At 41.8% G+C, this 21,166-nt stretch overlaps 1 protein-coding gene across 2 annotated transcripts; it reads left to right on the forward strand.

Moving 5' to 3' along the window:
• Window positions 1-5,450: 5,450 nt before the first annotated feature.
• LOC109900097 (polycomb group RING finger protein 5-B-like) lies at window positions 5,451-20,856 on the forward strand. Of its 2 annotated transcripts, XR_004211548.1 has the most exons (10): window positions 5,451-5,607; window positions 6,534-6,837; window positions 11,459-11,555; window positions 11,702-11,757; window positions 11,915-11,974; window positions 14,298-14,443; window positions 14,580-14,678; window positions 16,935-17,038; window positions 17,391-17,480; window positions 19,245-20,856. XR_004211548.1 is itself a non-coding variant. In XM_020495821.2 (9 exons), the coding sequence occupies exons 2-9, from the start codon at window positions 6,711-6,713 to the stop codon at window positions 19,290-19,292; spliced, it is 723 nt and encodes a 240-aa protein (XP_020351410.2). In that variant the 5' UTR covers window positions 5,458-5,607; window positions 6,534-6,710; the 3' UTR covers window positions 19,293-20,856. The 2 variants fall into 2 exon arrangements, 1 of the variants encoding a protein (XP_020351410.2); XM_020495821.2 differs by lacking the exon at window positions 16,935-17,038 and having other exon boundaries at window positions 5,458-5,607.
• The last annotated feature ends 310 nt before the right edge of the window (window positions 20,857-21,166 follow it).

Genomic DNA, 21,166 nt, shown 5'->3' on the forward strand with positions numbered 1-21,166 from the left:
TCTGGGGCCTTTCAGAACAGGTGTATATAAACTAAGATAATTTGCCAGATCATGTGACACTTAGATTGCACACAGGTGGACTTAATTTGACTAATTATGTAACTTCTGAAGGTAATTGGTTGCACCAGATCTTATTTAGGGGCTTCATAGCAAAGGGGCTGATTACATTTTCACGCACAACTTTTCAGTTTGATTTGTTTAGAATTTTTTTAAACAAGTTATTTTTTTCATTTCACTTCACCACTTTGGACTATTTTGTGTATGTCCTTTACAAATAAAAATCCATTTAAATTACAGGTTGTAATGCAACAAAATAGGAAGAATGACAAGGCAGGATGAATAGTTTTGCAAGGCACTGTAGTGGTGACCAATAACCCTGACTGTTTGACCTAGTCCTTCAGTTGCAAACTATACCTCCACTGTGTACACAACCACAGCCTTTTAGAAATGTAAAATCACACAATTTGTAGTTTTCTCAACTCTGGGGCAGGCAAGTTCTGCTTACATAGGCTGCATTCTTGAGTTGTCTCAACACGTATGCCAAATTTAAACGTAACATGTAGTGTTGGTCCCATGTTTCAGTCTCCTGTGGGATGGCAGAGCACGGGTGATTTCAGGAGATAATACTAGCAAGCCGGGCAGAGAGAGGAATATGTACAATAAATATAAAGTGTATTTGGAAAGTATTCATACCCCATAATCAATCATCACACAATACCCAATAATGACAAAGCAAAAACTTGTTTTAAGAAATGTATGCAAAAACAGAATGAACTTATTTACATAAATATTCAGACCCTTTGCTATGAGACTTGATATTGAGCTCAGGTGCATCCTGTTTCCATTGATCATCCTTGAGATGTTTCTACAACTTGATTTTTACCTGTGGTAAATTCAATTCATTGGACATAATTTGGAAAGGCAAACACCTGTCTAAATAAGGTCCCACAGATGACAGTGCATGTCAGAACAAATACCAAGCCATGAGGTCAAAGGAATTGTCCGTAGAGCTCCAAGACAGGATTGTGTGGAGGCACATATCTGGGGAAGGGTACCAAAAAAATTCTGCAGCATTGAAGGCCCCCATGAACTCCATCGTTCTTAAATGGAAGAAGATTTGAACCACCAAGACTCTTCCTTGAGCTGGACGCTCAGCCAAACTGAGCAATCGGGGGAGAAGGGCCTTGGTCAGGGAGATGACCAAGAAGACAATGGTCACTCTGACAGTGCTCCAGAGTTCCTCTGTGGAGATGGGAGAGCCATCCAGAAGGACAAAAATCTCTGCAGCACTCCACCAATCAGGCCTTTATGGTAGAGTGGCCAGATGGAAGCCACTCCTCAGTATAAGACACATGACAGCCCGCTTGGAGTTTGCCAAAAGGCACTTAAAGGACTTTAAAACCATGAGAAACACGATTATCTGGTCTGATGACACCAAGACTTTCAAGCAGCACTGTATATATAAACACAGTTGAAGTCAGAAGTTTACATAACTTAGGTTGGAATCATTAAAACTTGTTTTTCAACCCCTCCACACATTTCTTGTTAACAATCTATAGTTTTGGAAAGTCGGTTAGGACATCTACTTTGTGCATGACACAAGTAATTTTTCCAACAATTGTTTATAGACAGATTATTTCACTTATAACCCAATGTATCACAATTCCAGTGGGTCAGAAGTTTACATACACTAAGCTGACTGTGCCTTTAAACAGCTTGGAAAATTCCAGAAAATTATGTTATGTCTTTAGAAGCTTCTGAAAGGCTAATTGACACCATTTGAGGCAATTGGAGGTGTACCTGTGGATGTATTTCAAGGCCTACCTTCAAACTCAGTGCCTCTTTGCTTGACATCATGGGAAATTCACAAGAAATCAGCCAAGACCTCAGAAAACAATTGTAGACATCCACACGTCTGGTTCATCCTTGGGAGCAATTTCCAAACACCTGAAGGTACCACATTCATCTGTACAAACAATAGTATGCAAGTATAAACACCATGGGACCACGCAACCGTCATACCGCTCAGGAAGGAGACGTTCTGTCTCCTAGAGATGAACGTGCTTTGGTGCAAAAAGTGCAAATCAATCCCAGAACAACAGCAAAGGACCTTGTGAAGATGCTGGAGGAAACAGGTACAAAATTATCTATATCCACAGTAAAACACGTCCTATATCGACATAACCTGAAAGGCCGCTCAGCAAGGAAGAAGCCACTGCTCCAAAACTGCCATAAAAAAGTCAGACTACGATTTGCAACCTCACACGGGGACAAAGATCATACCTTTTTGAGAAATGTCCTCTGGTCTGATGAAACAAAAATAGAACTGTTTGGCCATAATGACTATCGTTACGTTTGGAGGAAAAAGGGGGAGGCCTGCAAGCCGAAGAACACCATCCCAACCGTGAAGCACTGGGGTGGCAGCATCATGTTGTGGGGGTGCTTTGCTGCAGGAATGACTGGTGCACTTCTAAAAGTCGATGGCAATGAAAATTACATGGATAAATTGAAGCAACATCTCAAGACATCAGTCAGGAAGTTAAAGCTTAGTTGCAAATGGGTCTTCCAAATGGACAATGACCCCAAGCAAACTTCCAAAGTTCTTGCAAAATGGCTTAAGGACAACAAAGTCAAGGTATTGGAGTGGCCATCACAAGGCCCTGACCTCAATCCTATAGAACATGTGTGGGCAGAACTGAAAGTGTGTGAGAGCAAGGAGGCCTACAAACCTGACTCAGTTACACCAGCCCTGTCAGGAGGAATGGGCCAAAATTCACCCAACTAATTGTGGGAAGCTTGTGGAAGGCTACCCGAAACTTCTGACCCACTGGGAATGTGATGAACAAAATTTAAGCTGAAATAAATAATTCTCTCTACTATTATTCTAACAATTTACATTCTTAAAATAAAGTGGTGATCCTAACTGACCTAAGACAGGGAATTTTTCCTGGGATGAAATGTCAGGAATTGTGAAAAACTGAGTATAAATGAGTATAAATGTATTTGGCTAAGGTGTATGTAAACTTCCGACTTCAACTGTATATATATACTGAACAAAACTATAAATTCAACATTTAAAATGCCGGTCCCATGTTTCATTAGCTGAAGTAAAAGGTTAAAAAAAAAAAAAAATCTCTCAAATTTAGTTAACGACCCTATTAGTGATAATTTCTCCTTTGCCAAGATATACCATTCACCTGACAGGTATTGTATATCAAGAAGCTGATTAAACAGGATGATCATTACACAGGTACACCTTGTGCCGGGGACAATAAAATGCCACTGTAAAATGTGCAATTTTGTGTCGCAACATAATACCACAGATGTCTCAGGTTTTGAAGGAGTGTGCAATTGGCATGCTGACTGCAGGAATGTCAACTAGAGCTGTTGCCAGATAATGTAATGTTAATTTCTCTACCATAACGCTGTTTTAGAAAATTTGGCAATACATCCAACCGGCCTCACAACCGCAGACCCTGTGTAACCACGCCAGCCCAGGACCTCCAAATCCGGCTTCTTCACCTGCGGGATCATCTGAGACCAGCCACCCGGACAACTGATGAAACTGAGGAGTGTTTCTGTCTGTAATAAAGCACTTTTGTGGGGAAAAACTCAGTCTGATTGGCTTGTCCTGGCTCCCCGGTGGGTGGGCGGGCGGGCATGTCTACTAAGTGGGTGGGCCTATGCCTTTCTAGGCCCTCCCATTCCTGTACCTCTGCCCAGTCATGTGAAATTCATAGATTTGGGCCAGAATGTCATTCTGAAATGGCATTTTATCCAGTTTTACCATTGGAATGTGATGCTAGGCAGCTGTGTGCTTTAGGACCATGCGGACGCCTCCGAATGATTGGGTAGGCTGTTTGGAGTGTTTATCCTTCCCCAAAAATTATAAAAACGTTTGGTAGGTTAACAAATCTGAGTTTGCTGTACAACCTTATGTCACATTTTGGGTAGGTTTGCTCATTCTCATTTCCTGTTTTTAGTGGGACTATGAAAAGTTGTGCCCCTGCTTGTTTTAATCCAGTTTTTTGCCAAAACGAGAAATATGAGTTATTTTTTTAATTTTTTTAATTTCACCTTTATTTAACCAGGTAGGCTAGTTGAGAACAAGTTCTCATTTGCAACTGCGACCTGGCCAAGATAAAGCATAGCAGTGTGAGCATACAACAAAGAGTTACACATGGAGTAAACAATTAAAAAGTCAATAACACAGTAGAAAACAAAGGGGGGGTCTATATACAATGTGTGCAAAAGGCATGAGGAGGTAGGCAAATAATAAAAATTTTGCAGATTGACACTGGAGTGATAAATGATCAGATGGTCATGTACAGGTAGAGATATAGGTGTGCAGAAGAGCAGAAAAGTAAATAAATAAAAACAGTATGGGGATGAGGTAGGTGAAAAGGGTGGGCTATTTACCAATATACTATGTACAGCTGCAGCGATCGGTTAGCTGCTCAGATAGCTGATGTTTGAAGTTGGTGAGGGAGACAAAAGTCTCCAACTTCAGCGATTTTTGCAATTTGTTCCAGTCACAGGCAGCAGAGTACTGGAACGAAAGGCGGCCAAATGAGGTGTTGGCTTTAGGGATGATCAGTGAGATACACATGCTGGAGCGCGTGCTACGGATGGGTGTTGCCATCGTGACCAGTGAGCTGAGATAAGGCGGAGCTTTACCTAGCATAGACTTGTAGATGACCTGGAGCCAGTGGGTCTGGCGACGAATATGTAGCGAGGGCCAGCCGACTAGAGCATACAAGTCGCAGTGGTGGGTGGTATAAGGTGCTTTAGTGACAAAACGGATGGCACTGTGATAGACTGCATCCAGTTTGCTGAGTAGAGTGTTGGAAGCCATTTTGTAGATGACATCGCCGAAGTCGAGGATCGGTAGGATAGTCAGTTTTACTAGGGTAAGCTTGGCGGCTTGAGTGAAGGAGGCTTTGTTGCGGAATAGAAAGCCGACTCTTGATTTGATTTTCGATTGGAGATGTTTGATATGAGTCTGGAAGAGGCACACATTTTGTTTTTTACCCTATCACTACTCAGCTGATTCAAAAAATTAACTAAACTTAAATGATTTGAATCAGCTGTGTAGTGCTAGGGCAAAAAACAAAATATGCACCCCTTGGGGTCCCGAGGAAACACTGTAGTAGGCCTATGAATTAGCAAAATCACACATGCTCGTGATCTCCCTCCCCACTTTGCCTATCTGCATAAACTGGTGGCTGGGGTAATGGTGCGTTCATGACAACTTGGAACTCGGAACTATTAATATCTACGACCTCCGACATCCGTGCGTTCACGCAAAGTGGGAACTCTGGAAAAAACGATTTCCGATTGGTAATCGAACTCGTAAATACAATTGGGAAACTCGCCCATCCTATTTGAGCTCCTACCTCCCCGAGCTGAAGATTAATAACGTCACGAGGTCGTTTTTTTTCGAGTTCCAAGTTGTCGTGAACGAAACATAAATTCCGTATTCTTGCCACTAGTTTCATACTAGCCTACGTCGCTGATATCACCAAGAGAACGCAGTGTCATGGTCACTCTATTATTCCCATTCTACCAGCTATAATAACCTAATGGAAAAAGTAGAGAGGTTACGAGGTAAGATTAAATGTAGCCTATATTGTTCAAACGTTTCAGACAGAAATAGCCTACAAAAAAATGGGCTTTCACATCATCCCTGTTAAAGTCAAACTTTGGGGGTGGGATGATTGCGAATGTGTCGTGTGTGACATAACTGTATTTAGGTTGCTAGTGCTTTTTGTTTTTTACGTTTATAGAACAGGTTTAATTTGACTTGACTTCATTCCGCTATCTCCTTGCGAGTCGTAACTTTGTTTCGAGTATGTGGTCGTCGCGAATGTCGTGGCTACAAGCTATATGTTTGGTGCTTTAATGTTGTTTTGTTGATGCACACGGTGATACAGGTCACGCAAAGCGTGAGGTCCTCTACGATGAGCCTAGTGCAGCCTACCGATTTTCACAAAGCTTTTGTATTTCTTAACTGTGTATCAATTATTTGTTTAGTAAACCGAGGGAGGCATTTGTATGATTACGCTATTTGTACGAATACTATTTATAGTTTATATACAAGTGTGTTTTGTCAATAGGACATTTCTAAACTGTGTTATCTGCTTGTCAATGCGTGGTATATTATGGGGATAGATGAGGCATGTTTTAGTGGCAGCGTGACAGTAAATAGAATTTTGTCAGGCATTCATTTTGTCAGGCATGTAATGCATTCAGAAACGTGGTAAATACTTGTATTTATTTATTTTATTTTGCACATTGTATTTGAATGAACATGCCAATCCAAGAGGTGAATGAACCTGTGCATCACCTGCATGTAGCATATGGCATAATCATCTACTTTCTTCTCTCTTTTCCCTTGTATTCTGTGTCTGACAGGTAATCTGAATGAACATGCCAATCCAAGAGGTGAATGAACCTGTGCATCACCTGCATGTAGCATATGGCATAATCATCTACTTTCTTCTCTCTTTTCCCTTGTATTCTGTGTCTGACAGGTAATCTGAGAGTGAAAATATCTTCAGATTGTGTTTCCCAGCTGATGAGGACTGGCTGAGGATGATGAAGATGACGCATATACAGGGGACACCCCAGCAGTGTCAGAGGCTGCAGGGACCTCTGTGATTGTTGACCCTACCTCATCCCTGATCTCCCCAGCTCTGCAGGGGCTCACCATGGCCACTCGGAGGACACCCATGGTCCAAACCAGCTTGGTCAAAGACTTTAACCACTTCATTACCTGCTACCTGTGCAGAGGTTACCTGATCAAACCCACCACGGTCACTGAGTGCCTGCACACATGTAAGACACACACCCTGTACTTCTCCATCTGTCTTTCAATTCATGGGCTTTATTGGCATTGGAAACATACACTGCTCAAAAAAATCATGGGAACACTAAAATAACACATCCTAGATCTGAATGAATTAAATATTCTTATTAAATACTTTTTTCTTTACATAGTTGAATGTGCTGACAACAAAATCACACAATGATCAATGGAAATCAAATTTATCAACCCATGGCGGTCTGGATTTGGACTCTAATTAAAGTGGAAAACCACACTACAGGCTGATCCAACTTTGATGTAATGTCCTTAAAACAAGTCAAAATGAGGCTCCGTAGTGTGTGTGGCCTCCACGTGCCTGTATGACCTCCCTACAATGCCTGGGCATGCTCCTGATGAGGTGGCGGATGGTCTCCTGAGGGATCTCATCCCAGACCTGGACTAAAGCATCCGCCAACTCCTGGACAGTCTGTGGTGCAACGTGGCGTTGGTGGATGGAGCGAGACATGATGTCCCAGATGTGCTCAATTGGATTCAGGTCTGGGGAACGGGGGGGCCAGTCCATAGCATCAATGCCTTCCTCTTGCAGGAACTACTGACCCACTCCAGCCACATGAGGTCTAGTACTGTCGGGCATTAGGAGGAACCCAGGGCCAACCGCACCAGCATATGATCTCACAAGGGGTCTGAGGATCTCATCTCGGTACCTAATGGCAGTCAGGCTACCTCTGGCGAGCACATGGCCCCCCAAAGAAATGCCACCCCACACCATGACTGACCACACCATCAAACCGGTGATGCTGGAGGATGTTGCAGGCAGCAGAACGTTCTCCACGGCGTCTCCAGACTCTGTCACATGTGCTCAGTGTGAACCTGCTTTCATCTGTGAAGAGCACAGGGCGCCAGTGGCGAATTTGCCAATCTTGGTGTTCTCTGGCAAATGCCAAACTTTTACAATTTTAAATTTTACGTTTATTTAACTAGGCAAGTCTGTTAAGAACAAATTCTTATTTTGAATGATGGCCTAGGAACAGTGGGTTAACTGCCTGTTCAGGGGCAGAACGACAGCTCAGGGGTTTGAACTTGCAACCTTCCGGTTACTAGTCCAACGCTCTAACCACTAGGCTAACTTCCTGCACTGTGTCGGGCCCTCATACCACCCTCATGGACTCTGTTTCTGACCGTTTGAGCATACACATGCTGGAGGTAATTTTGCCCTGGAGGTAATTTTGCAGGGCTCTGGCAGTGCTCCTCCTGCTCCTCCTTGCACAAAGTCGGAGGTAGCGGTCCTGCTGCTGGGTTGTTGCCCTCCTACGGCCTCCTCCACGTCTCCTGATGTACTGGCTCATGCTACCACTAGAGTGAAAGCACCGCCAGTATTCATAAGTGACCAAAACATCAGCCAGGAAGCATAGGAACTGAGAAGTGGTCTGTGGTCAACACCTGCAGAACCACTCCTTTATTGGGGGTGTCTTGCTAATTGCCTATAATTTCCACCTGTTGTCTGTTCCATTTGCACAACAGCATGTGAAATGTATTGTCAATCAGTGTCGCTTCCTAAGTGGACAGTTTGATTTCACAGAAGTGTGATTGACTTGGAGTTACATTGTGTTTAAGTGTTCCCTTTATTTTTTTGAGCAGTGTATGTTAACATTGTGAAAGCAAGTGAAGTAGATAATAAATAATACAAATTTACAGAAAACATTACACTCACAGAAGTTCCAAAAGAATAAAGACATGTCATATTGTGTGTGTGTAACAATGTGAAAATAAATGTGGGTTGAATTTACAATGGTGTTTGTTCTTCACTGGTTGCCCTCTTCTTATGGCAACAGGTCACACATCTTGCTGCTGTGATGGCACACTGTAGTATTTCACCCAGTAGATGTGGGAGTTTATCAAAATTGGGGTTGTTTTCAAATTCTTTGGCTCTGTGTAATCTGGGGGAAATATGTCTCTCTAATATTGTTGTACATTTGGCATGAGGTTAGGAAGTGCAGCTCAGTGTCCACCTCCATTTTGTGCACAGTGTGCACATAGCCTGCCTTCTCTTGAGAGCCAGGTCTGACTACGGTGGCCTTTCTCAAAAGCAAGGCTATGCTTACTGAGTCTGTACATAGTCAAAGCTTTCCTTGGGTCAGTCATTCTGCCACGGTGTACTCTGTTTAGGGCCAAGTAGCATTCTAGTTTGCTCAGTTTTTTTTGTTAATTCTTTCCGATGTGTCAAGTAATTATCTTTTTGTTTTCTCATGATTTGGTTGGGTCTAATTGTGTTGCTGTCCTGGGGCTCTGTGGGCTATGTTTGTGAACAGAGCCCCAGGACCAGCTTGCTTAGGGGTCTCTTCTCCAGGTTCATCTCACTGTAGGTAATGGCTTTGTTATGGAAGGTTTGGGAATGGCTTCCTTTTAGGTGGTTGTAGAATTTAACGGCTCTTTTCTGGATTTGGATAATTATAGGGTATCGGCCAAATTCTGCTCTGCATGTATTATTTGGTGTTTTACGTTGTACACTGAGGATATTTTTGCAGACTTCTGCATGCAGAGTCTCAATATGGGGTTTGTCCCATTTTGTGAATTCTTGGTTGATGAGCGGACCCCAGACCTCAACTATAAAGGGCAATGGGTTCTATAACTGATTCAAGTATTTTATAACTGATTCAAGTATTTTATTCCAGATCCTAATTGGTATGTCGACTTTGTTTCTTTTGATGGCATAGATGGCCCTTCTTTCCTCGTCTCTCAGCTTGTTCACAGCTTTGTGGAAGTTACCTTGGCCTAAATATCAACGCCAAAGGTATTTTTTATTATTATTTTTAAAAATTTTGCTCTAAGGCAACAGTGTTGAGATGGAATTTCTATTTGTGGTGCTGGTGACTTGACCTTTTTTGGTACACCATTATTTTTGTCTTGCTGAGATTTACTGCCAGGGCCCAGGTCTGGCAGAATCTGTGCGGAAGCTATAGGTGCTGCTGTAAGCCCTCCTTGATTAGGGACAGAAGTACCAGATCATCAGCAAACAGTAGACCTTTGACTTCAGATTCTAGTAGGGTGAGGCCGGGTGCTGCAGACTGTTCTAGTGCCCTCGCCAATTCGTTGATATATATGTTGAAGAGGGTGGGTCTTAAGTTGCATCCCTGTCTCACCCCACAGTTCTGTTGAAAAAAATGTTAGATTTTTGTCCATTTTAACCTCCCACTTGTTTGTGTACATGGATTTTATAATGTTTAATGTTTTTCCCCCAGTATCACTTTCCATCAATTTGTATAGCAGACCCTCATGTCAAATTGAGCCAAAGGCTTTTTTGAAATTAACAAAGCATGAGAAGACTTTGCCTTTGTTTTGGTTTGTTTGTTTGTCATTTAGGGTGTGCAGGTTGAAGACGTGGTCTGTCGTACGGTAATTTGGTAAAAAGCCAATTTGACATTTGCTCAGTACATTGTTTTCACTGAGGAAATGTACGAGTCTGCCGTTAATGATAATGCAGATGATTTTCCCAAGGTTGCTGATGATGTATATCCCACAGTAGTTATTGGGGTTAAATGTGTCTCAACTTTTGTAGATTGGGTTGATCAGTCCTTAGTTCCAAATATCAGGGAAGATGCCAGAGCTAAGGATGATGTTAGAGTTTTAAAATAGCCAATTGTGTTTTGTTGCGTGTATATTTTATAATTTCATTGAGGATACCATCAACACCACAGGCTTTTTGGGTTGGAGGGCTTGTATTTTGTCCTGTAGTTCATTCAAATGTAATTGGATAATGCTGTGGGTTTTGGTAGTCTTTTAATAGTTGATTCTCATATTTTGTATTTGATCATGCATATGTTTTTGCTATTTGTTCTCTGTTATAGGGCCAAAAAGATTGTGGAGAAGTGGTTTACCCATAAATCTCCATTTTGGATAGATAATTCTTCGTGTTGATTATTAAGTTACATTGAGAATTTCTGACGTGCTGTTCCTTCTTTTTCCATAGTGTTATGTCTTTGTTGTTTTAGTGATTCACCATAGTGAATGTGTAGACTTAGGTTTTCTGGGTCTCTTATGTTTTTGGTTGGATAGTTCTCTTTCTTTCTTTAGGTTTTTGCATTCTTCATCAAACCATTTGTCATTGTTCATTTTCTTCGGTTTTCTGTTTAATTTTTTTTGATTTGATAGGGAAGCTGAGAGGTCAAATATTCAGTTTAGATTTTCTTCTGCCTAGTTTACACCTTCGCTATTACAGTGGAACGTTTTGTCCAGGAAGTTGTCTAAAAGGTATTGAATTTGTTGTTGCCTAATTGTTTTTTGGTAGGTTTCCTTCCGTCTATAGCATTTCTTAATATTATTTCTCTGCTCAGTTTTCTTTTCACTGTACTGTATTAATTTGAACCATGCTGTGCAGCAGGAAATGTGTATTCAAGGTTTAAAAAGGCTTCAAAACGTAATTTCCACTAACGTGTATCAACCTCTACTAAAATGTCCATTAATTATCATCCACCTAATAATTAATATGCTGCATTTTCCTGCTGTGAGGAAACTGGTCAAATTAAAATATTATAATTTTCTATTGCTTCCTTCCTTCTATGTCCTCTCAGTCCATCCTCTCCCAAAGACTCTAAGCATCTTACATTACGTAATAGGATTTTTCTTGTTTTCCAGTTTGTAAGAGCTGCATCATCCAGCACTTTGAAGACAGTAATGACTGTCCCAAATGTGGCATTCAAGTCCACGAAACGAACCCTCTAGAGATGCTAAGGTACGACACATACAGACATAGTCCTCCAAACATTTAGCCTTCACTTTGCTTTGAATACTGCGAGTGCACTGTCAACACAAACCACTGCTTCCACTTTATCTTTACCCTTCCTCTCACATCTTCACTGATCCTCTCCTTCTTCTGAGGTTGGACAATACTCTTGAGGAAATCATTTTCAAGCTTGTGCCTGGATTACGAGAAAGTGAGTTCTCGTCAACTAGGAAAAACCAAGATATATTTCTTAATGATATCCCAGTCAGTCAATCATTTCAGTCACTCTTTGGGGGAGTCATTAGATGTAGTGGGACTGAAATGACCTTGTATATCCTCTTTTCTTTATGATTGTGTATGTTGACCAGAAGAGGGACAGCAGGAGATTGATTTCTGGAGGAAGAATAAGTCAAAAGAAAATTCACAAGGTATGGGATTAGTCTCGATTAAGGTCACTCTTACAAATTGTGCTGGGTCTTACTGTAAAATGTAATAAGTATGTTATTTGACATTAGTAGAGTAAATCATATATACTCTGAACAAAAATATAAATGCAACATCAAATTTGATTTGCACACACCGAATACAACAGGTATTCGAATTCAACCTTAATGTGAAATGTTAAGAAATAATTTACTAAAGAATAAAAAGTAACATATGAAAATAACAAGGCTATATACAGGGGGCACCACTACTGAGCAAGATTTCAGATTTCACTGCGTTCATATAAGGAAGTGTGTAAAATTGAAATAAATGAATTAGGCCATAATCTATGGATTTCACATTACTGAGAATACAGATATGCATCGGTTGGACACATAGCTTAAAAAAAAAAAAAGTAGGGGCGTGGATCAAAAAAACAGTCAGTATCTGGTGTGACCACCATTTGCCTCATGCAGCACAACACATCTCCTTCGCATAGAGTTGATCAGGCTGTTAATTGTGTCCTGTGGAATGTTCTCCCACTCTTCTTCAATGACTGTGTGAAGTTGATGGATTTTGGCAGGAATTGGAACACAATGTCCTACACGTTGATCCAGAGCATCCCAAACATGCTCAATGGGTGACAGGTCTGGTGCTGTGTATGCAGGCCCTGGAAGAACTGGGACATTTTCATCTTCCAGGAATTGTGTACAGATCCATGCGACATTGGGCTGTGCATTATCATGCTGAAACATGAGGTGATGGCGGCGGATGAATGGCATGACAATGGGCCTCAGGATCTCGTCACGGTATCTGCATTCAAATTGCCATTGATAAAATACAATTGTGTTCGTTGTCCGTAGCTTACGCCTGCCTACCATAACCCCACTGCCACCATGGGGCACTCTGTTCACAATGTTGACATCAGCAAACCGGTCGCCCACATGATGCAATACACGTGGTCTGCTGTTGTGAGGCCGGTTGGACGTACTGCCAAATTCTGTAAAATGACAGTACCTTCCATGTTTTCGGGGAGTCTCCCACATGCCTTTTTGGCGAACACCAAACATGTTTAATTATTATTTTTCTTTAAGCAATGGCTTTTTCTGGCCATTCTTCCGTAAAGCCCAGCTCTGTGGAGTGTACAGCTTATAGTGGTCCTATGGACAGATACTCCAATCTCAGCTGTGGAGCTTTGCAGCTCCTTCAGGGTTTTCTTTGGTCTCTTTGTTGCCTCTGATTAATGCCCTCCTTGCCTGGTCTGTGAGTTTTGGTGGGTGGCCCTCTCTTGACAGGTTTGTTGTGGTGCCATATTCTTTCCATTTTTTAATAATGGATTTAATGGTGCTCCATGGGATGTTCAAAGTTTTTGATTTTTTTATAACCCAACCCTGATCTGTACTTCTCCACAACTTTGTCCCTGACCTGTTTGAGGAGCTGCTTGGTTGTCGTAGTGCCCCTTGCTTAGTGGTGTTGTAGACTCTGGGCCCTTTAGAACAGCTGTGTGTGTATATATTGAGAACATGTGACACTTAGATTGCACACAGGTGGACTTTATTTAACACATTTGGTGACTTCTGAAGGTAATTGGTTGCACCAGATCTTATTTAGGGGCTTCATAGCAAAGGGGGTGAAAACATATGCACACACAACCTTTCAGTTTTTTATTTTGTTGAAGTTATCATTTTCATTTCACTTCACCAGTTTGGACTATTCTGTGTATGTCCATTACATGAAATCCAAATAAAAAAATCCATTTAAATTACAGGTTGTAATGCAACAAAATAAGAAAATCGCCAAGGCAGGATGAATCTTTTCAAGGCACTGTGTGTGTACAGTTAATGTGGGTTTGGGTTGTTCAATAATACAAGGCTGTAATGTGGTGTATATTTTTGTTCTGTGTGTGTGTGTGTGTGTGTGTGTGTGTGTGTATACTGTATATACAGTGACTTCGGAAAATATTCAGACTCCTTGACTTTTTCCACATTTTGTTAGGTTACAGCCTTATTCTTAAATAAAGGCCTATGTATGTAAATAAGGTATTTCTGTTTTTGAAATATATTTTTTTATACATTTCTAACAGTTTCTAAAATCCTGTTTTTTGCTTTTTCATTATTTGGTGTAGATTTCTGAGAATTATTTATTTAATCTTTATATTATGGCTGTTACATAACAATGTGGAAAAGGTGAAGGGTCTGAATACTTTCCAAATACACTATATATATATATATATATATATATATATATATAAATAATTGTACATTACTTCTCTCTGCCCTGATTGCTAGTGTGATCTCCTAAAATCACCTGTGCTCTGCTATCCCACAGGAGACGGCCTTGGGTCAAAGAAGCTTGGGCTCAGTGATGAGGATGATGATGAAGATGACCAGGATTACCACAGGAGCGACCCCCAGATAGCCATCTGCCTCGACTGTCTCCACAACAATGGCTATGCTGCAGACAACACAGTGAAGGTATGGGTGTGTGTGAATCATTTTCCTCTTCCCATGGGAGTGTTTCTTTCAATATGCTCAGGTGACCAGTTCTGGTATTCTGTACTCTGTGTTCCATCTGAATGTAACATGGCCATCCTTCTGTTATTCACCCCAGTGTTTAATGAAGAAGTTCATTCATTGCTCTAGTCGAGTCACGGTGGGAACCATCAAGAAGTTTCTCAGTCTAAAGTTAAAGCTTTCTAGCTCTTGTGAGGTAAGACCGCTACTACTGTTTTTATATTATAATGTACAGTAACTTCACTTTTATTTTGAGGATGGGTTTAGAAAAGGGAATAATGTAAATGACGTGCCTTTTGTGTTTCCTTGCGCATGTGTGCGCTTTTGTTTGTTTTGTGTGTCCAGGATCTTCTGGCAAATGCCAGATGGGCTGGACCATTTTTTTTAGTTGGGTGGGCTGGTTAGAGTTGAAACACAAATATATATATATATATATATATATATATATATATATATATATATATATAACGTACAATGCATTGGTGAAGTATTCAGGCCCCTTCCCTTTTTCCACATTTTGTTACGTTACATCTTTATTCTAAAATGGATTAAATATTGTTTTTTCTTAGCAATCTACACACAATACTCAATCATGGTGAAGCGAAAACAGAAATACCTTATTTACATAAGTATTCAGCCCCTTTACTATGAGACTTGAAATTGAGCTCGTGCTGTTTCCATTGATCAGCCTTGAAATGTTTCTCCAACTTGATTGGAGTACACCCGTGGTAAATTCAATTGATTGCACATGATTTGGAAAGGCACACACCTGTCTATGTAAGTTCCCAGCCTCCCGAGTGGCCCAGCGGTCTAAGGTCTACAGATCCGGATTCGATTCCGGGCTGTGACCGACCGAGAGACCCATGAGACGGCACAGAATTGGTCCAGCGTCGTCCAGGTTAGGGGAGGGTTTGGGTGGCTAGGATGTCCTTGTCCCATCGCGCTCTAGCAACTCCTTGTGTTGAGGCCGGACTCATGGGCGCTGACTTCAGTCGTCAGCTGTACGGTGTGTTCTCCAACACATTGGTGCGGCTGGCTTCCGGGTTGAGCGGGCAGTGTGTCAAGAAGCAGTGCGGCTTGGCAGGGTCGTGTTTCGCAGGACGCATGGATCTCGACCTTCGCCTCTGCAGAGTCCGTACGGCAGTTGCAGCAATGGGACAAGACTGTAACTACCAATTGGATATCACAAAATTGGGAAGAAAAGGGGGTAAAAAAGTACCATTTAAATTGATAAATAGATAGATATAGTGCATGTCAGAGCAAAAACCAAGCTATTAGGTCAAAGGAATTATATGTAGAGCTTGGAGAGAGGATTAAGTTGAGGCACAGATCTGGGGAAGGGTACCCCCCCAAAAGAATTCAGCATTTTTGGTCCCCAGGAATTATAGTGGCCTCCAATCTTAAATAGAAGATGTTTGGTACCACCAAGACTCTTACTAGAGCTGGCCACCTGGCCATAATGAACCTCAAGGAGGTGACCAAGAACCTGATGGTCACTCCAGAGTTCCTCTGTGGAGAAGGGAGAACCTTCCAGAAAGACAACCATCTCTGTAGCATTCCGCCAATCAGGCCTTTATGGTACAGTGGCCATACAGAAGCCACTCCTCAGTAAAAGGCACATGACAACCCGCTTGTAGTTTGTTAAAAGGCACCTAATGACCATGAGCAACAAGATTCTCTGGTCTGATGGAACCAAGATGGAACTATTTTGCCTGAATGCCAAGTGTCACGTCTGGAGGAAATATGGTACCATCCCTACAGTGATGCATGGTGGTGGCAGCATCATGCTGTGGGGATGTTTTTCAGTGGCATGTACTGGGAGACTAGCCAGGATCGAGGCAAACATGAACGTAACAAAGTACAGAGGGATCCTTGATGAAAGCCTACCCCAGAGCGCTCAGGACCTCAGACTGGGGCAAAGGTTCACCTTCCAACAGGACAACAACCCTAAGCAAACAGCCAAGACAACGCAGAAGGTGCTTCGGGACAAATATCTGAATGGTCCTTGAGTGGCCCAGCCAGGCCCTGGACTTGAACCTGATCGAACATCTCTGGAGAGACCTGAAGATATCTGTACAGCAACGTTCCCTATCCAACCTGACATAACTTGAGAGGATCTGCAGAGAAGAATGGGAGAAACTCTCCAAATACACGTGTGCCAAGCTTCTAGCGTCATACCCAAGAAGACTTGAGGCTGTAATCGCTGCCAAAGGTGCTTCAACGAAGTACTTAGTAAAGGGTCTGAATACTTATGTAAATGTGTTATTTCCATATTATTTGATTAATTAGCAAACATTTCTAAAAACCCATTTTTGCTTTGTCATTATGGGGTATTGTGTGTAGATTGATGAAGGAAAAAAACAGCTCAATTTTAGGATGAGGCTGTAACAGTACAACATGTGGAAAAAGGGGTCTGAAGACTTTTCGAAGGCATTGTACATGGTTTAAGCAGACATGCACACAGAACAAGAATAAGCACAGTGACCACAGAGAAGATGCTGAGGAGACAGATGGACAGCACAACAAAATGGCTAGAGCAGAGGCCCTGTTATAGTGGTGAGTTGGATCTCCAGACATAGGAACAGTTATAGTGGTGAGTTGGATCTCCAGACAGAGGAACAGTTATAGTGGTGAGTTGTGATTTTTTTTTAAAGAGGAGGACCATGTCTCACCAGTCACTGGTACAGAAATGGTTGAGAAACGCTGTATTGTACTGCCAATGTTATGTGTCAGCACTACTGCCTGTGTCTATGTAGGGTCAGGGTGTATGTGTTGGGATGGGGCGTATGTATTAATGGTGACCTGTTGGTGGGGTGGGGGCGTGTGCGGTGATATGGGCTGGTGAGAATAAAATACCAGAGCCGAATTCTTGTCCCAGTCCGCCCCTGTGTGTGTCCTCTCTCCCCAGCTGGATGTGCTGTGTAATGGGGAGATCATGGGGAAGGACCACACTCTGGAGTTTATCTACATGACCCGCTGGAGGCTGCACAGTGACCACGTGAGTCTGTTATGTCATTCCTTCCTGTTCTTTTCTCCACACTCCCCCTGTCTCATCCAGTTCTTAGGTAACCGCTGTACTTCTCAATGCCCGGTTATTGATCATGTCAGGACATGCCAGAAAGAACATCTTCCACACCCACCCAAATTCCCAATACACCATGTCCATGTAAAGTATGACATCATAAATCTACAGTAATAAACATCATGGGATTGTGTTATGTCATTTGCTGCCCCTTCCCTGCCCTCCGACCAGCTGTTTTTACCTTCCCTGCCCTCTGACCAGCTGTCTTTACCTTCCTTGCCCTCCGACCAGCTGTCTTTACCTTCCCTGCCCTCCGACCAGCTGTCTTTACCTTCCCTGCCCTCTGACCAGCTGTCTTTACCTTCCCTGCCCTCTGACCAGCTGTCTTTACCTTCCCTGCCCTCTGACCAGCTGTCTTTACCTTCCCTGCCCTCTGACCAGCTGTCTTTACCTTCCCTGCTCTCTGACCAGCTGTCTTTACCTTCCCTGCTCTCTGACCAGCTGTCTTTACCTTCCCTGCCCTCTGACCAGCTGTCTTCACCTTCCCTGTCCTCTGACCAGCTGTCTTTACCTTACCTTACCTTTTACCTTGGGTGGACATGGGGCAGTGGTGGAAAAAGTATGTAAGAGCTGTATATCCAAAAAGCAAAACAGCCAGACCTTTTATTTGGTTTGAGCTTGAGTTTTTCTGAAAGGTAACAGTCTTAGGGATGCAAGAAGTGCTCAGATAAAAAAATGTGGATTCACAAATAGGCAACACTTGAAAATACATCTCATACAGACAAAATATATTTATGCCTTAATGAAGGAATATAAACAGTAATCGCAAGCAGTTACGATCAGTCACTTTGCTTTAGACTGAACATCCTGTAGAAATGTATAGAACCCTATACATCAAAAAAAAAATGTAGATGATGAGCTCATCACAATTCCATGTATAGAACTGCACACAACCTCACTGTAGGAATATGAGGACATCACCACTGATTACCTGAAGTTGAAGAATTTATGGTTAATCTTCAGTAAAAACTGTTTTTCAAAGTTTCTGGAATCCAGCCTTGCTCTCCTGGGGCTGAAAACAAGTCCTGCAATGCTGAACAGCCTTTCACAGACAGCTGACGCATGTACGGGTGTGTTTAACCTCAGACAGGACACGGGGGGAACTGGCCATGTCCTCACAACATATAAATGACAGCCTTCTGTTCCCTGTACCATTTCAGCTAATTATACTACTTCTCACTGCCTTGATGGTGAATGGCTACCATATAAACACTTAGAAATAAATCCAGACAGTGTTTTATAGATGCATATTGAGCAAGCCCCTAGGAATCATCAATTGCAGTAAAGTATGGACTGACTGCAGTTAGTTCAGAGAGAAATCATAAAAGCATTACTCAATGCTGTGCATCTGAATGTCCAATGCTGCCTCCTGTCTTGTTTCAACTGTCAGCCTTAGGGATCTGGGATGGTTCACAGGAAAGTGTGTTCTCCTTAAAACACCATCCAGGAAAACTTTGGCTTGAAGTCTGTTGAAAGGGGCAATTCTGTCTCGTGGCATCCATTCCTGTGAAATATTTGCCGTTTAATATGGAATTGCAAAGCTCATTAGTTAAATACGCTCTGCTTGTCAGAACGTGCCAGCATCTACTAGGCTATTTACTTTTGCAAGTTGTCTTTTGAATAAACTTGAAGGTAACTGAGAATAAACAACACTAATGTCTCTCTCTACATTCTCCTCAGAGATATCCCATGGTCCTGGAGTACAGGCCACGAATAGACTTTGGCTGAACGAAGCCTTCAAAGACTAACAAAGCAAGGACTGGATGTACATGCAGCCAAGGCCAGGAACTCTGTCCTTCCAAACCTTTCTGAACTTCTCTACATTTGACCATTTGTTTTTTCTTTCTCATTCTGTTTCATTTAGTTGTGACCTTCGTTGTGGGAACATTCTGTGTCCTTCGTTGTGGGAACATTCTGTGTCCTTCGTTGTGGGAACATTCTGTGTCCTTCGTTGTGGGAACATTCTGTGTCCTTCGTTGTGGGAACATTCTGTGTCCTTCGTTGTGGGAACATTCTGTGTCCTTCGTTGTGGGAACATTCTGTGTCCTTCGTTGTGGGAACATTCTGTGTCCTTCGTTGTGGGAACATTCTGTGTCCTTCGTTGTGGGAACATTCTGTGTCCTTCGTTGTGGGAACATTCTGTGTCCTTCGTTGTGGGAACATTCTGTGTCCTTCGTTGTGGGAACATTCTGTGCTTGTGGCCAAAGTGATCTTCAAGACAACTAAAGACAAGCTTAGCTGAAACATGGGTATATGAATATATCAGTTGTATTTACTCCCAACTCCAAGGGCTTCCACCCAATGCCTGACTAAAACATGTTTTATGTCTTTTATAAATGCACATAACATATCCACAGATTTGCCCACCATCAATCAATTAGGGAAATTTGCCTGTGACAGGGCACCTTAATAATGTTGTCAACAAGTTTCAAAGAGTCTAAACCGAAGCCCATTCGTCTTCATTCTGTTCCATGCTCAGTTAATAACCAGTCTGACAAGCTGCTGAAATCTACAAACGCTCTCTGGCAGAGGCTGGGCAACCTGCAGGATTGGGAGAGAAACATTAAGCCTCTCTCTCTCTCTCTCTGTCACACATACTCAACCCATACTGCGGTGTGATTACCCTGGCTCCTGCCAATCTCAGACTTGTGCTAATAGCTTTTTTGGCACCGTTCTGAGTGAGGAGGTATTACATTTCAGTTTTTCAGATTGATCATAGTATGTTTAGACTAGAGATCTACTATCTTACATGTTTTTAAAGGCAAACTAATGGTGTGTACATTTCATATTGTTACTAGACCTTTGATCTAAATGTGTTTTATGAAATAGATGACATTACAACATGAGAGTAAGATGTATGTATTATGGATCTTGGATATATTTGATCAAAGAACAGCTTTGTGCACTGTAAGAGCTGGTTGGCCATAAAGCTTATTGTATTAACGTTGAGGTGTACTGAAGTGGTCTCTTTCAGAGTAATTCAGTATAGAGAGTATACGGTATCTGTTTCCTTACCTAGTCATCTCATGTTTAGCCTTTTCATCTATGTTGATATGATTTATATGTGAAGAACATTGAGGTGAAGACGAGCTGTCCATCTGCTGAAAAATAGGATGCATTTTTGGAAACATGTACATATTCTTATGGTTAATGTTTTATGCTGCTTAGAATATATTTTTGAAATGTACTGCCTCTGAATCATTCTTGAGAGAGAGCTGTGAAGAAAAATAGTTCATATCTGTACTTGATTTATAATTATTATTCATGAATAAATTCAATGTTTTGTATTCTACCTACTGTCTTGATTTAAAGCTACAATCTGTACCTTTTTGGACAACCTGACCAAGTTCACATTGACAGATTTCTAACTCACATGTCTTTCTCATTGAAAGCAAGTCTAAGAAGCGGTAGATCTGCTTTAGGTGCGCTAGTTCTATGCTTCACATTCCTACATTTAATTTGTGCCTTTTACTTTTGATTTTGTACACCAGCTTCAAACAGCTGAAAATGCAATATTTCACAGTGGTTTAGATGGTATAATGAAATGATTGTTCTCTACACAATTACCGCTTGGTTTGACATGAACTGAAATTATGCAAACC

This window comes from Oncorhynchus kisutch, linkage group LG11 (assembly GCF_002021735.2).
Source record: "Oncorhynchus kisutch isolate 150728-3 linkage group LG11, Okis_V2, whole genome shotgun sequence".
In the NCBI taxonomy this organism is placed as follows: domain Eukaryota; kingdom Metazoa; phylum Chordata; class Actinopteri; order Salmoniformes; family Salmonidae; genus Oncorhynchus; species Oncorhynchus kisutch.